At 34.7% G+C, this 14,783-nt stretch overlaps 1 protein-coding gene across 1 annotated transcript; it reads left to right on the top strand.

Annotated features, from left to right (window-relative positions):
• Positions 1–1,804: 1,804 nt before the first annotated feature.
• LOC149151464 (beta-glucosidase 13-like) lies at positions 1,805–7,435 on the top strand. The gene is made up of 13 exons (XM_089440164.1): positions 1,805–1,990; positions 2,263–2,329; positions 2,929–2,987; positions 3,152–3,227; positions 3,330–3,401; positions 3,505–3,592; positions 3,694–3,928; positions 5,442–5,557; positions 5,794–6,011; positions 6,307–6,338; positions 6,474–6,573; positions 6,898–7,012; positions 7,201–7,435. The coding sequence occupies exons 1-13, from the start codon at positions 1,895–1,897 to the stop codon at positions 7,367–7,369; spliced, it is 1,443 nt and encodes a 480-aa protein (XP_089296290.1). The 5' UTR covers positions 1,805–1,894; the 3' UTR covers positions 7,370–7,435.
• Positions 7,436–14,783: the final 7,348 nt, after the last annotated feature.

The raw sequence follows: 14,783 nt of genomic DNA, 5'->3' as shown, positions 1-14,783 counted from the left end.
TATTATTAATTGAAGTATTAATATAATGAATAATGATTTCTCGTAAACAATAATTTATATAAAAGCTGAAAAGTTTTTCATACATTCTTCATCATCAATGTATCATTCACAAATTTTGAGGAAACCTTTGCAAATTTAGAATGACATTGTTTAGCATTGAACTTTTTGAGGGTGGAGGGGTTTGTAAGGGATTTTGATCTCGAGATCGAAGCGAAGTTAAACATACCAAAAACAAAATGCTTGCCCTTCAATAGTAATTGTCTCTGCTACAATAATTTGGGATCTTTGATGAGTTTTGTAATTGTTCGGTTAGCATTTTCATGGATGACTTCATAGGAATGCAAATGCTTGTCGCTCTTTGTTTTCGTACTACTCATTGCTACTATCGACGAAGCAATCAACAGGCTCCATGTAGTCCATGTAGTCGGAGAGCATGGAGATTGTCTGGTCCACTGACGCCCCAACCTTGACAAGGATGATCATTAACCTCAACTTCTTGATTTCCTCATGCCTTTTCAGGCTTCTGTTAGTTAAGATGTCTCTCCTTTTCACGGGAAGCAAGCCAAACATTGGAAATAAAGGAATCAACTCATAGTTCATCTAGTTCAGGCAGTTGACAGTTCAGGCAATTGATAATTCAAGTAAGAGCCAATGGTGGAATCTAATGGGTGAACATATTTCAATAGTCTAACAATTGATCAAAAGGTGCCCAAAGATGCAGAGTGGCACTCTAGGGAGTTCTTTCTTCCCAGAGGAAACACCTTACTACTTAACTAGTTTTTTTATATATATAATGGGACATGGTTATATCTCCTATCATATTGTATGGTGATAAATTTGGTTGAGTTGAAACATGTAAATAATTTAAATTTAGATAACCTACTTAAAGAGAATAAAAGATAGAGTTTAAACTATCTTTAAATCTAGAATACATTTATGATCTTTGGAATAGATTTATTAAAATCATCAAAATGATTAAATTCAATTTATTAAAATTTGAAAAAGTTTGATAACATTAATTATAAAATATGATTTTGAAATTGATTATATTAGATTTGTTAAAGTAATATTATAAGAGTTAATATTTAAAATTGATTATATTTGGGTTTGTTGAAGTAATGAAAGGTTTGATAAATATTAATTATATAATATTATAAATATTAATAGTTTTAAAAAAATTCATGAAAAGGTTAATAATAATAATAATAAACGGCTGGAGTATGCCGTAAAACTGCTTCTGCTTGGCTAAGAGCTCGTCTTCCTCGGACGTAAGGAAACAGGTTAACGGCCCAAGACCCAGAGGCATCTGGCAGGAGTGAAAGCCTGCTCCCTTACGGACCACCAGCGGGTTATTACAGGTGGCGTGGTTTTCCTTGATAACGGTGATGAGTCAAACCGACATTCGCGGATAGCAGCCAGAGATGGTTGTCCTCACTGTTGGTTTGACACCTGAGTTTGATAGATTTTGCCACCTTCGAAAGAAAAAAAAAAAATTAAAAAAATAATAATAATAATAATAATAATAATAATAATAATAAAAAACGATGAATCAAACACCAAATTTGGGATATGAAATTTTTCTGTCTGTGGGTACGACGAACGAATGATTCCAATTTTAAAATATAAAATTAACAGAATCTTTTTATGGGATTGCCAACACGTGTAGAAAGACACGAGATTGGCTGCTTAGATAACGTGCTGTATGTGCTGGGTTGACTGCATATGGGGCGCACATGTTTGGTCCACCAAAATTATTTTTCAAACCTTTTAGTTTGTTCGCTTTCAAAGGTAAGACAGAGTAATCAAGAATTTGTTAAGCCGAGGCCTCAGGTGTGCGTTCAGGTTCAGGTCATAAGTACAGTGGATTGTAGTTCTGAATACATCAAAGTTGAACATGGAGAGTCACAGTGAAGTGAACGATCATAGGGGACTAAGGAGGAGCAATTTTCCTCCGGCATTCATGTTTGGGGTAGCGACTTCTGCTTATCAGGTACTGGCACATATCTCTCGCTCTCTGAATCAACTCGAAAATTCTCACGGTAAACCACTGTAGTCTATATGCATAGTGTGAACATCCGACGAAATAAATGTTAAAATCTATCTATTTCAAATAAATCTGTAATGTGTCTTACATGGTATAGCTTAATTGATAATAGTTGTAATTATGAAGTATTATGTAAACAATGAAATTGGAGGTTCAAGTCTCCATAAACCTAGCCAACAAAAGAACCTATAATATCTTTGGTATATGTATTGATGCAGTGTGAAGGAGCTGCAAAAGAAGGTGGAAGAGGTCTAAGCATCTGGGACTCATTTTGCCAGACACCAGGTGCAATAATATGCTCAGCGTCAAGTCAGATTGTTGCTCCTATAGCCTGAGCTTGTGTTCACTGTACATGTAGATTTGTACATACATTGTAGATTTGTATATACATTGTTTTATGTTTGTTGGATGCAGAGAATATGCTATTTATATCAAAATACTTTTTATGTAGCATGCTTTTCAATCACAATTTAAAATTAGTATAAACATGTTTCAACTAGGAAAGTAAGATGTGAGCTAACTCTGTAAATTTAGTTAAACCGTTGTTGAAAGAATTTTTGGTCTTGCAGACTTATATTAATTAATAAATTCCAAATTATAAATACCAGTATAAAGTTTCAGACAGAGAGATATGTTTCTTCTTCAATGATGGCTTCTTCATGATGATATTTACAGACATAAAATTTTATTATTAAAGAGTTTAACTCTAAACTACATTAGTATGATTACCAGTCAATTAACTCAAAGTCATAAAGATGAATATTTACTACTGTGGGTTACATAGTGAGACATAGACACATCTCCACTTCTTAGCTGCTTCTCTCTTAGAAGTAAATTTGTATAGAATCTTATCACTGAATGATTAGTATGGTTTTGCAATCCAGGCAAAATTGTTGATGGGAGCAACGGTGATGTAGCTGTGGACCAGTACCATCGTTATAAGGTAACTCCTAACTGAAATTTTGGATCAAATATAATTTCGAATGATGTTGTAGTTACATATAATATTATACCAGAGTTTCCACTGTGTAAGAGTTTGCACGAGCTACTCAAAGGGATTCTAATTTCTACTCACCAGTCACTTGGACTAAGCGATCTAACCTGCAGGAAGATGTTAAACTTATAAAAGATATGGGAGTGGATGTCTACAGATTCTCAATCTCATGGTCTCGAATGTTTCCAAGTAAGCTGCAAAGAAGTAGATTAATACCCAAATGTTGTTATTTCTCAAAGTTGAGTCTAGAGTTTATATTGTCATTGACCTAATGTCTACAAATTGTTGCAGAGGGAAAAGGGGAGATCAATGAGGAAGGAGTAGCCTATTACAATAACCTCATAAATGAACTCCTGGAGAATGGTTGTATGATGTACCCAATGTTATCACTTAATGATCGATATTGCCTGTCTTGTGTTCTGCTTGTCTCTTCTTTTGAACAATGCTGATTGTGAGTAGTTTGCAGGAATCCAAGTTTCTGTCACTTTGTTCCATTGGGATGCTCCCCAGTGTCTTGAGGATGACTATGGAGGATTTCTGAGTCCATGCATGGTGTATGCTAATTTGTATTTCTGCAATATTTTGGATTAGAAAGTTGTTGCTGTATTGACCATTGATTAAATCATTTTTGTGTTGTCGTGATATATTGATGCAGGACTGATTATACTGCCTATGCAGAGACATGCTTCCGATTATTTGGTGATAGGGTTAAACAGTGGATCACTTTTAATGAACCTTATCTCGTTTGTTACTTTGGATATGATCGCGGACTTCATGCCCCTGGCCACAGTAGTTTTGATAATCCCATTGCAACTGAAATATACACAGTGGCACATCACATTCTTCTTGCACATGCAGCTGCTGTGGAAGCATATAGGACTAAATATCAGGTGAAGCTCTTCTGCAAACGAATGCATTCTAAAAGAAATTGAGGCTACTAGTAGTTCTCATGACTGATCACGCGGACCTTAAAGTCTGACCATTTCAATTTGGCTCTGAATACACTGTCCTTCCATCTGGATATTGGAACTTGGATTAAGAACATTGGAATTAGAAGTGGAAGTGGTTTCACAGTCGTTCACACTTCACAGGACTTGCTTTGAATATAGCCTTAAGCTTTTTTCCTTTACTTTTCATTTTTTCTCTCTTTTTTTTACTCTTTTTTCTTTTTCTTTTTTTTTATCTCAGAAGTTTTGGTATCTATAAAAAAATTTAGTATTTTCAGATTTCTAAACAATTCAATTGCAGAATTTTAAAATATTCAAAAATTCTGACATAGGCAAGTTCAATTATTTGACTTCACCCATGTCTGTAAGATCCCTCAATATTATGGGAATCCCAATAGAAATAAGAATGCTCAAATTTAACAAGAAAATATTAACTAGAAATCTTCAAAACTTAGAACAATTAAAATATAGCTAAAACCAACTTGTCCTGAAGATGAACCACACTAGTTGGTTCGAAAAGCCTCGACAAATGATATTCCATGTGATTTTCGCCGAAGAATCTTTCTTAACTTGATATGGATCACAGAAGCTTAAACTCTATCATCTTCACTTTCTTAACAGACAGCCCTGGGAATCAAGGTACTTTGACATTATCTTATATTTTGATACTATTGCATGCCTGTGACTCATCTCCTAGCCTCTAGTTTTATCTAGTAGTCTATCTATTATAAGTTTTTTAGGTTTTTTCAGTATAATTGTTGGTGTAATTTGCCTAGAATCTAGTAGGGATTTGTTAGAATCACAAGTTTGAGTTGTGAATTTTCCACAATTCTAGTACTCCAAAAATTTTCCAGCATATTGAATCTAAATATGCAGTCAAAAACCATTTACTCAAAAACCCTTTTTAGATTTAAAATAAAATAAAATAATTCAAACTAAAAAAAGGGCCTGGAGTATGCCCTAAAACTGTTTTTGCTTGGCTAAGAGCTCATCTTCCTAGAACCTAAGGAAATGGGTTAATCACCCAAGACCCAAAGGCAGCAGGAGTGAAAATCTGCCCCTTGAACCACCAGCAAGTTATTCCAAGTGGCTTAGTTTTCATTGAATAAGAGTGGTGAGTCAGCCTGCATTCACCGTTAGCAGCCAGAGATGGTTACATTAGTGGTTAGCAACAAAAAAATAGTTGTCCTCACTGCTAGTTTGACAACTAAGTTATGATAGATTTTCCCACTATGTAAAAAAAACAGCTCATTATAGATTCTATATTTCCCTGGTTCTACTGTTTCGTTCCCTTTCATGCAATTTATTCTAAATTTACCTTGTTCGGCTGTTTCGTTCACTTTCTTGCACTTTAACGAAAATAAGATGAACTAGGTTAGTAACCGGAAGAGAAAAGTTTATGAAATGAAAATAATTTTGGATTATTAACAAGGAGAAAGTTTTGAAATCCTTGCAGGTTGAGCAAAAGGGTTCTATTGGGATTACATTAGTGTGCAACGGGACCTATCCGTATTCAGCATCTTTGGATGATCAAAACGCAGCTCAGAGAGTTATTGATTTCACGTTGGGATGGTATTATTGTGTTTATATTTTTAAATTTTTCACATTGTTATTCTGGCTTGAATTGTCAAATATCTATCAATCAAAGAATTATCAAATATCAATCCATCAAATCTTATATTTGTAAAAATATTTAAGCTATATATTACAAATTTAAATATTTTTATAAAAACAAATTCTAAACTTTTCCACTATTAACAGGGTTACAATACTCTGTTGTAATCAAACCAGTAGTTTCTGTATGGCAGGTTTATGGATCCAATAATTTCAGGCAATTACCCCACTACAATGAAAGAGAGAATTGGGAATCGTTTGCCAAAATTTACTGAGCAACAATCTCAACAGTTAAAAGGAACCTTTGACTTCATCGGAGTGAATTATTATACAAGTCAGTACGCGATAAATTGCCCGGAACCAACCAGTAAGATGTCCTGCTGGAATCGGGACTGTGGGGCACGTTGTGTTTGTAAGTATATATTGGATGTTTACCACTGCATTAGTCTCTTAATTTTTAAAAGGTTTAAAAACTAAATATTAAAAATCTGATTTTGCATGTATTTTGGTAGATTTTTCGAGCTATTTAGTGTAGTTCATCTTTAAGATAGAAATAAAACTATTAGTATGTAGTTTATCTTTAAGATAGAAATAAAACTATTAGTATTAATATAGTTCAATTTCATGAAAAAAATATTGATATTGATATTAATATATATTGAGGAAATTCAGTTAACCAATAAAGTATAATTAGTGTGCTCTTACAGGTGAGCGGAATGGGGTGTTGATAGGACTCAAGGTATGCTAATCATAACCCAAAATCTGAAAATCAATATTTAAGTTTAAATTTGAGAACAGGTTATGGAATTTATTTTACTGGTTAAATTTGACATCTGAACTTTTCACTGCATTTTTTTTTATAAAATTTGTGGAGGCATCGGATTTTCTTTATGTGTATGCACCGGGGATAAAGGATTTGCTGATTTATATAAAACATCAGTATAACAATCCGCCCATCTTTATAACAGAAAATGGTAAGAAAAGCACAGCCCAAGTTTTCATTTTATCAATATTTTAATAGATAAGTATCTAATAAATTTGAAAAGAAATATTTTGTTATAATTTTACGGGAGAAAATTTTATGGATAATTTTGAATCAATTAATGTGATTTATTTTTAAGAGAAGATGAATCACATTAATTAGTATTCCAAACTAGTTTATTGAAAACGGTCAATTAGATTTTCTCCCATATAATTATCACCCAAAAAAATTATTTTTATACAAATTATAAATAACAAAAACCTAAATTCAAAAATATCAAATAAATGTTCAAATCTGATTTTACTTATTTAAATAGGAGTGAATGACCCCATTGTGGACGAGTCAACCACATCGCTCGATGAAGCACTAAATGATACAGGGCGTATAAACTTTTGCTCTGAACATCTATGGTACATACTAGAGGCTATAAGGTACTTGTGAAGCACTCTTCTCAGATATATTGCAGTTCATCCAATAACCCTATTCTCAGATATTGCGGTTCATTCAATTACCCTAAAGGAGAAAATTATGAAATTTGAGATGCTCAATTGATATTACATTGTCCTTCTCAAGGGCTATTAGATAATTAAAGCTGATAATATTGTTCGTGATAATGCAGGGAAGGTTCAGATATCCGAGGATTCTATGCATGGTCGCTCATGGATAACTTTGAATGGTCTTTAGGTTATGAATGTCGATTTGGTTTTCATTATATCGACTATAAAGATGGGCTGAAAAGGTATCCTAAAGCCTCTGCTCATTGGTATAAAAAACTACTGTTGGAATGATATCTTCAGTGGTGGACAATGTGTTTGGAGGAATAATGAAAAGCTCTTACAGTTCAGGAATTGTTCAGTAATTGGTTTTGAATTTTCATTATAATATTATTAATATTTAGTTTTGAATTTGTTCAAATTCATGTTTCATTTTATTATTAACAATATGAATACTAAATTTTTTAGTATTGTATTAGATTTAAGATTTTTTATGATTTATGATGTAGAGAATTTTAGTATTGTATTAGATTTAAGATTTTTTATGATTTATGATGTAGAGAATAGTTTTTCTGATTAATCATATTGTAAAAATTGTGTATAAATTGGAAGCAACTAATATGGTTGAATTTAACTTTTAGATTATATTATGTATTGTTATTTAATATTATGTATAATTGATTAAATTTATATTTTTTTTAATATTATAAATAATTTATGATAGATTTTTCGGCGAAAATCACATGAGAAACCATTTGTCGACGCGTTTCGAACCAACCAGTGTGGTTCATCGTCAGGACAAGTTGATTACAGAAACCTCAACTCTACATTATAAATAATTTTAATATGATGTTTTGTAAATTCAAAATTATTATAAAGTGTGAATTTGAATAAAGAAAGTAATCATTGTTTTTTTAATCATTCTAAAAATTTAATTAATATTATAATATTATGTTTTTTTTGTTGTGAGCATGTCTCTTTCCCTAACACACTGTATAGTCACTTTGTAAGATTTGATTTCTTGCTAAAGAAATCTATCTTGAATCAGTTATGTCAATAAAACTTACAACATTATAATATTATTTATATTAATAGATATTTTAATTTAATTTAAAATTTAAAAATATTAAACATTAAAAAATTATGATATTTATTTTTATTCAAAACTTTTAAAGTGATATATATATATAAATAAAACTAAACTAATTTTTTATAAAATAATTATTTTTTCAATAATTTCTTATAAATTTCCCGGATCCGGGTGGCATAACCGCTTCCACAGTTATCCATGCCAGCAGTTAATGCCCAGTACTGCCAGCTGCAGAGCAGCATGGCCTCCCGGGATGTTAACTCATGCGAGCAGGGGAAGTGTTTTAATGTGCGATCGGGAGGCGGATTTGCATTAATGCTCTGCGTGGATCGATGCAAAATTCCTCCGGTTATAATCATGACGCTCCATTGCTTTCTCACCAAGCTTGGTGTTCAGTTGCACGATAATGGATTCTGGTCTGAAGATGCTGTGGGTGTGGGTTTAAATTTCGTTCACGACCATGAGCTCCAAGCCATTTATCTCCATGGTAATTTCTCACCTGTTCTGAATTCCTGCTTTCTGTTGTTGTCTGCAAGTTCTGTGGATGTTTATAAGCTCTGTAATACTGTGGCTATTTACAAGCTCTGTTATTCTGTGGTGTCGGTCGCAAGCTCTATTGGGCATTCCTTTTGCCTCATTCGCCCCCGGCCTGTTGGTCATCCCGTCCACATCCCTTCTCTGTCCAATCCCCTGTCCATCACCATGGTTCGCTCAGGTAAGAGGCATTGTCCTGAGGGGCGTCGTAACAATAGCTTGCATCCTCCCGCTGGTCACGCCATGGAAACGGCGCCGGAACCTTTCAATCCCTCTCCCGTCCATGAAGCTGGACCCTCTGCTGGTTTTGGTCGTAAACCTCTGCCGAATAGCGCTTTCCAAACAACGCACTTTAAGTTCCAAAGTAATTTGCATCGCCCCCTGGTCACTGCCCACATCACTCTCATTCTCTCGGAAGAGGAAAATCTTGTCACCCCCCTGGCCTGCATTGCCCCTAATCCTTCTCCAAACAGTGAGAATTCTTCGGACAAAGACAGTATGGAGATCTGGGAAAAAGAGAAAGTTGAACAGGAAGCTGGTCTTAACAGTCTTCCTCCCCTGGAAGATACAGGACCGAACGCTGAGGACAGGATTCATGGCGAAGCTGATCACACCATCGCCATCCCTGACGATGATTTAAGCGGCAATGAAGGTTTGAAGACTGGTGACATTGGTCGGGATGAGAAGAAGGATAGCGGCCCAGCATAGGGGAAGTAGCGCCGCTTGGGACTGTCTCTTTTTGTCTCAGTTTCTGCTTCAGGCGCATGGTCAAGTTTCTTTGTTGTTTTTCCTACTGTTTTTGGTTCCGAGGTGGACTCCTGGTGACACTTATATGCTGGGTTGCATTGTTTTTGTTTTTCTATGCCGGCTTAATTCTCCTCCTCGGCAACAGTGGTCCTTCTCTATGTCTGATTTCTGGTTTCTTGCACTTTGTAACTGGTCTCCCCAGCTTAGGGATGTAATGGGGTAGTTCTGTTCTGTCGGGTGCTACCACGACTCGACAATATGTAAAAATATTTTTCTTTCCAGTTAATAGAAGTTAGTATTTGCAGAGAAAAAAAAAATAATTTCTTATAAATATATTTTATTTTATATAATTATAATAATATTTAACTTTTTCACTATTTTATGAGTATTAATAAAATGTAAAATTATTTAATTAGTATTCTTTATAATATTTATAATTTAAATTTTTATTGAAATTTAATTATAATTATTTATTTTATAATATTAATAATTTAATTTTTTATTTAAATTTATGTTGATATTAAAAAGATAAATTCATTTCATTCCAAGTATGTTAAAGGGTATTAAGAGTTTTAAACCGAAAGAAATGATTATAAGAAAGTATGTAGAAGAGTGTTAAGAACTTTAAAATGAAAGGAATGACTATAAGAAGAGTAAATTATAATTATAATAATATTATTAATAATAATTGTTTTTAAATAATATATAATGTAAAAAAATAAAAGATTTTTTAAGTTTATTTTTTTTTATCTATGTTAAAACACATTCACGTAACACTCAAACCTGTTTATTTAATTTTCTTAAATACAATATAAAATATTGATTTATATGAGTTTTACTTTATATTAATTATGAATTTATAATAATTATAATTAAATTTATAAAATTAATTTAATAATATGAAATATATTTTTTATATAAATTAGAAAAAAAATATATATTTAAAAACATAAAATCTAAATAAATTAATAATAATTATAATTAATTTTATAAAATAATTAATAATAATTATAATTAATTTTATAAAATATATAAAATTAATTTAATAATATGAAATATATATTTTTATATAAATTAAATTGTATATAAAATTAAAAAATATATATATTTAAAAACATAAAATCTGAATAAAAATATAATTAATGTTATAACCATTAATGTAAAATGTCAAAATTTTGTAAAGAAAAATAATTTTATTATAAATAATAATATGTTATAGGTATAAAATAATTAAATACAAATTTTTTTGTTTTAGAGATATTATTAAAATGGGAAATTGAAATCTTTGAATCTTCAAATTTATTGGAAATTTGTTTTAGAGATATTATTAAAATGGGAAATTGAAATTCATCCATTATTGTTCTATTAAGAGAACAATCTCTAATACATAATACATTTTGAGAAGACGGGAAAAAAATCAATTATTTGATTAGATGTCTCATATTTGTGTTGGAAATCCATCTATTATTGTTGCATTAAGAGGCTTAAGAGAATAATTATCTCTAATACATTTTGAGGAGACAAGAAAAAAAAATCATTTGATTAGATGCCTCATGGGTAGTTAAAGGATACAAAGGGTGTCTACTTTTTTTGCTAATGCAAGAGTCGGTCCTTCAATTTCATTAAGTGTCAAATAAAGTACATAAAATACAACAATTCTCGTAGGGTTGTTGACCAAGGAAAGAAACCATCAAAAACTATACCCAGGCCCAAAGCAAAAGCCCCGCCCCCTACCACCAAACCTTACAACTTTCTAAAGAAAAATACACGAGTCTGGATTCGGACCCGAAAAGAAACAAGAGTGCCAATATTGTAAAGTCTTCATATCCGCACAACTCCCTAACACGCGAATCAGTGGCTAGAGTGATAAGCCTCTTCACACCAAGGGCAAACGCTTCTCACCAATTCCTAACTTGCTTCTTTAATCTCAACCGTCGAACTTCTCTGCTCGATCCAATGACAATGGCTAATATCGCTATGATAAGCAGCCCACCGTTTACCATAAGGACCCACCAACATGCTCAATCAATCTCATCCGTAGATCTGCATTGCAAGATCCGACGGTTGAGAATAATATCGCACCCAACTACATTCTCGCACAATAGCATGCGATGAGGGAGGTATTTCTCCCGACCCCACCACCACGTGGAGTGATGAGCCCCAATTTTGGTACAATTTGGGCTCATTTTTGGCCTATTTTGCTTGCTCAAACCATTCATTTTTATTGTTTATGCATACACTTCTTAGTTTATTCATGTTGTTTGTAGGAGAAAGGATAGGCACTTTATCTACGTAGCTAATGCATTGTGATTCCAGGTTTTGGCATTAAAAGGGAGCAAAAGACAACGAAAAGGTGGCAAGGAGACAACGAGTTGGCATTGCTGACGTAAGGAGAGGTTGTCCACGGTCTTGGGGGACATTCCTCGTGATCCTCACCAAGAACTCCGAGCCCCACTGTTATAGACAATTTTGTGCCTTGCAGCATCAGGCATGAATTGTCAATAATCTAAGGGATCCAAAGTCCCTAAACATGATGTTCCTACCCCTAGAGGAACAAGGTCAGCAAACCAACAGCTCTCAGATCAGTTCTCCACCTGAAAACACTCAAAAACAAGCAATCCTGAAATCAAAGCAGGTGCTCCACTAGGCTTCTGCGCTGAAACTCAACTCCTCCATGGTGTACCTGCGTTGCAAAGCAAGTGGAACAAAGGCCACCTGCGCTGAGCGAGATGGGACAAGTGGCACACTGAGCCATTGCTCTGGAATCTTCCAAAAATGACACTTGGATCAGGGATTTCGCCTTGTGATGAGTCAGAGGCTCTGTTTCTCCAAGTGGAAGCAAGGTTCTCCAAGTGGACTCAAGAACTGAAGATCAACTGAAGAGAGAGAGGACACAAGGCAGCTACACATCAGTTGCAAGCTGACTCATCCTTTCTCAATTCATCTATATATTGAGCTCTCTCCTATGAGCTCAAAGAGGGCTGGAATTTTGTGCAAAGTAATGATATGCTGTTGGTTTCACTATAGAACTATTGGGTGATTGCTTGAAGGAGGTGAAGAGGAGAAATTCTTTCTACTGGGAGGTGTTGCTGGATTGGGGCCTTCAATGGTTGTAACACTCTCAGAACTTTACTTCTTCTATTAATAAAAGCTATTGAGGTTCTTCTATATACATTTGTTTCAATGATGTGTTGTGATAATTGTATATTTGATTTATGCTAATCCTTGAATCAGTTATGATTGCATGCTTCTTGTAGTTTCCTTCTTTGTTATTTTACAGGATCTCATTGTAGCTGGGCCAGTAAAAGAGCAAGGAGCTGGGAGCAAGCAAGCAAAGAGAAGAGTTTGGATTCGACATTAAGCGCAAGGCAACGGTTAGTGCATTTCTTCATTCTCTCTTGCTTTCATAAAGAAGTAAACCTTAAGTAGTTTTCTTTACAGTTGTTGCTGAGGTACTATCACCCTTAGAGTGGGATAGGGTCATCCGAATCGGATACTTTTCCCTACAACACCCACTCCATCCTCCCTCCGAGCTTAATACACGGCCAGCTGTTCTACAGGAACATCAGTTCAAAACTGCTCTACAGGAAACAACATTTATGATCATCCTACAGGATCAGCAGTTAAACTATAGATTGAACAGCCGAGCTCCTAGAATCATGGATACTTGTTGGAGCATCGTTTTGTATAAGTATAGAGGCCTTAGCCTTGGTTAGGTTGTTGAAACTCTCGTATTACTATTGTAATTTCGGAGCACAGCTCAAGTTTCGTTCTCTTTTGTAAGCCAATTTGGCATGTTATCAGATTATGAATAAAGAAGGCCACTTTTGAGTTAGTTCTGAGTTTTCTCAAGGAGCTATAGCTCTCAGGTTAGGGCCCAACCTGAGAGCCATAGACCTCCTCAGTGTTGTAATGCATTTACCATTAGTTCCAGCACTTGAGTTTGTTTAGTTTCCTATGCAATTCGGATTTCCAGCTTGTTAGTTTAATTGTTTTCATTAGCATAGATAGGACTGGTATGATGCTTTGCTTTCAGTATTCAAGTTTGATAGGTTGGTAGAATAAATCTCTTGGAGCTCCAACAAAAATAGGTTGTAAAGGTTCACTGCCATCTCACTGTTTGGGATTGGGGTGTAGACCATGATCAGCCACCAAAAAGAACAGCATTCGTTTCATCTCCACGCAAGCTGCCACATGAACGTTTGTATTGAAGATCCATTCATACATTCTCGACATTGATCCATACTGCACTCTCACGCATTAGTTTCATTTCTTGTTTTCCATTTCGGATTTATAGGTTTCATGGCATAATAGGTTAATGAATTTCTTGTTTTGATGCACAAGTCATTTGTTTCATTTACACTGCTCTTTCTCAAGCCACTTCCTTCGTCGTTTTCTCCATCCACCTGCAAGTTCTATTCACCTTCTATCTCACTCTCTTGCCCTCCAACTCTCTCATTTCACGTACAGCTCCATCTCCTGCACTCTCGTTGATTCCACCTTTCCAAAACATCAACCCATTGCATGCACCCTTCCTTCGTCTGACTTTCCATTTCCTGAGACATCATCAGGTCCATCTCCATCTCCCTTAGCCTCCCACACCATTCCATTTCTCCTCCATCACTCCAACCACTCACAGTAGGACATCCTGTAGCCATTTGTAGACATCCTGTAGAAAATAGAGTATCCTGTAGGATCCCCTGCAGCCTTCCTGTAGGAGGCCACTCACTTCATTGCCAAGCTTCTGAATGTGAGGGACCTCTGTGGATGGGTGCTAAGGATCCCTAGGGATCTTTCCTATCCTCCCCAACCTGTCCCACACTTTCCTTCCTTCTACATCCCACCTGCACAATCAAACCCTAATTAGGCCAAGTTCACACTCATTCCACACACCTAAAGGAAAAACACAAAAACACATTTCTCATGATGCAAGTAGCTTAGACCCATGCATTTACACTTGTTAGAGGTAATGACAGCATTCATAAGAGTTGCATCCACATTCTTTGCATTATAGAGGATAGACTAGTTAAATTAGGGTTTCATAGATTTACATGCTTTAAATTGCTTTTGATTCAATTTGTCAAGTAGAGTAGCCTTCCTTTGAGTTAGCTTTCGTCCATCATTGATAAAGCTTCTTCTGTGAGCCTATAGAAGTTGGCTTAAGCCCTAGCGGACTTGTGCCAGCTGGCCAAGTGACAGCTGCGACAAGGGCTAGTACTTGTGCATACAGCACCGTCGCTTCCAAGTTTGTACGAACTACCGGGTTGATAAAATTAAGAGACAGGAAGCCCCAGGAGTTGTAGCATTATTGCTACAATACTGGAGCTCACCATCTTT

The sequence above is a fragment of the Pinus tabuliformis genome, chromosome 9 (genome assembly GCF_031772625.1).
Source record: "Pinus tabuliformis cultivar Carrire ecotype Pingquan chromosome 9, CPIR1, whole genome shotgun sequence".
Taxonomy (NCBI): Eukaryota; Viridiplantae; Streptophyta; class Pinopsida; order Pinales; family Pinaceae; genus Pinus; species Pinus tabuliformis.
Note: the sequence above shows the minus strand (reverse complement) of the source record. Positions and strands in the feature narration are given on the sequence as shown.

What these genes read in the sequence shown, in the direction of transcription:
- LOC149151464 (XM_089440164.1), top strand. Translation starts at nt 1,895, where the DNA reads ATGGAGAGTCACAGTGAAGTGAACGATCATAGGGGACTAAGGAGGAGC. An exon ending in TAGCGACTTCTGCTTATCAG is followed by an intron (nt 1,991 to 2,262) that starts GTACTGGCACAT and finishes GTATTGATGCAG; the next exon opens with TGTGAAGGAGCTGCAAAAGA. An exon ending in ACCAGTACCATCGTTATAAG is followed by an intron (nt 2,988 to 3,151) that starts GTAACTCCTAAC and finishes TCTAACCTGCAG; the next exon opens with GAAGATGTTAAACTTATAAA.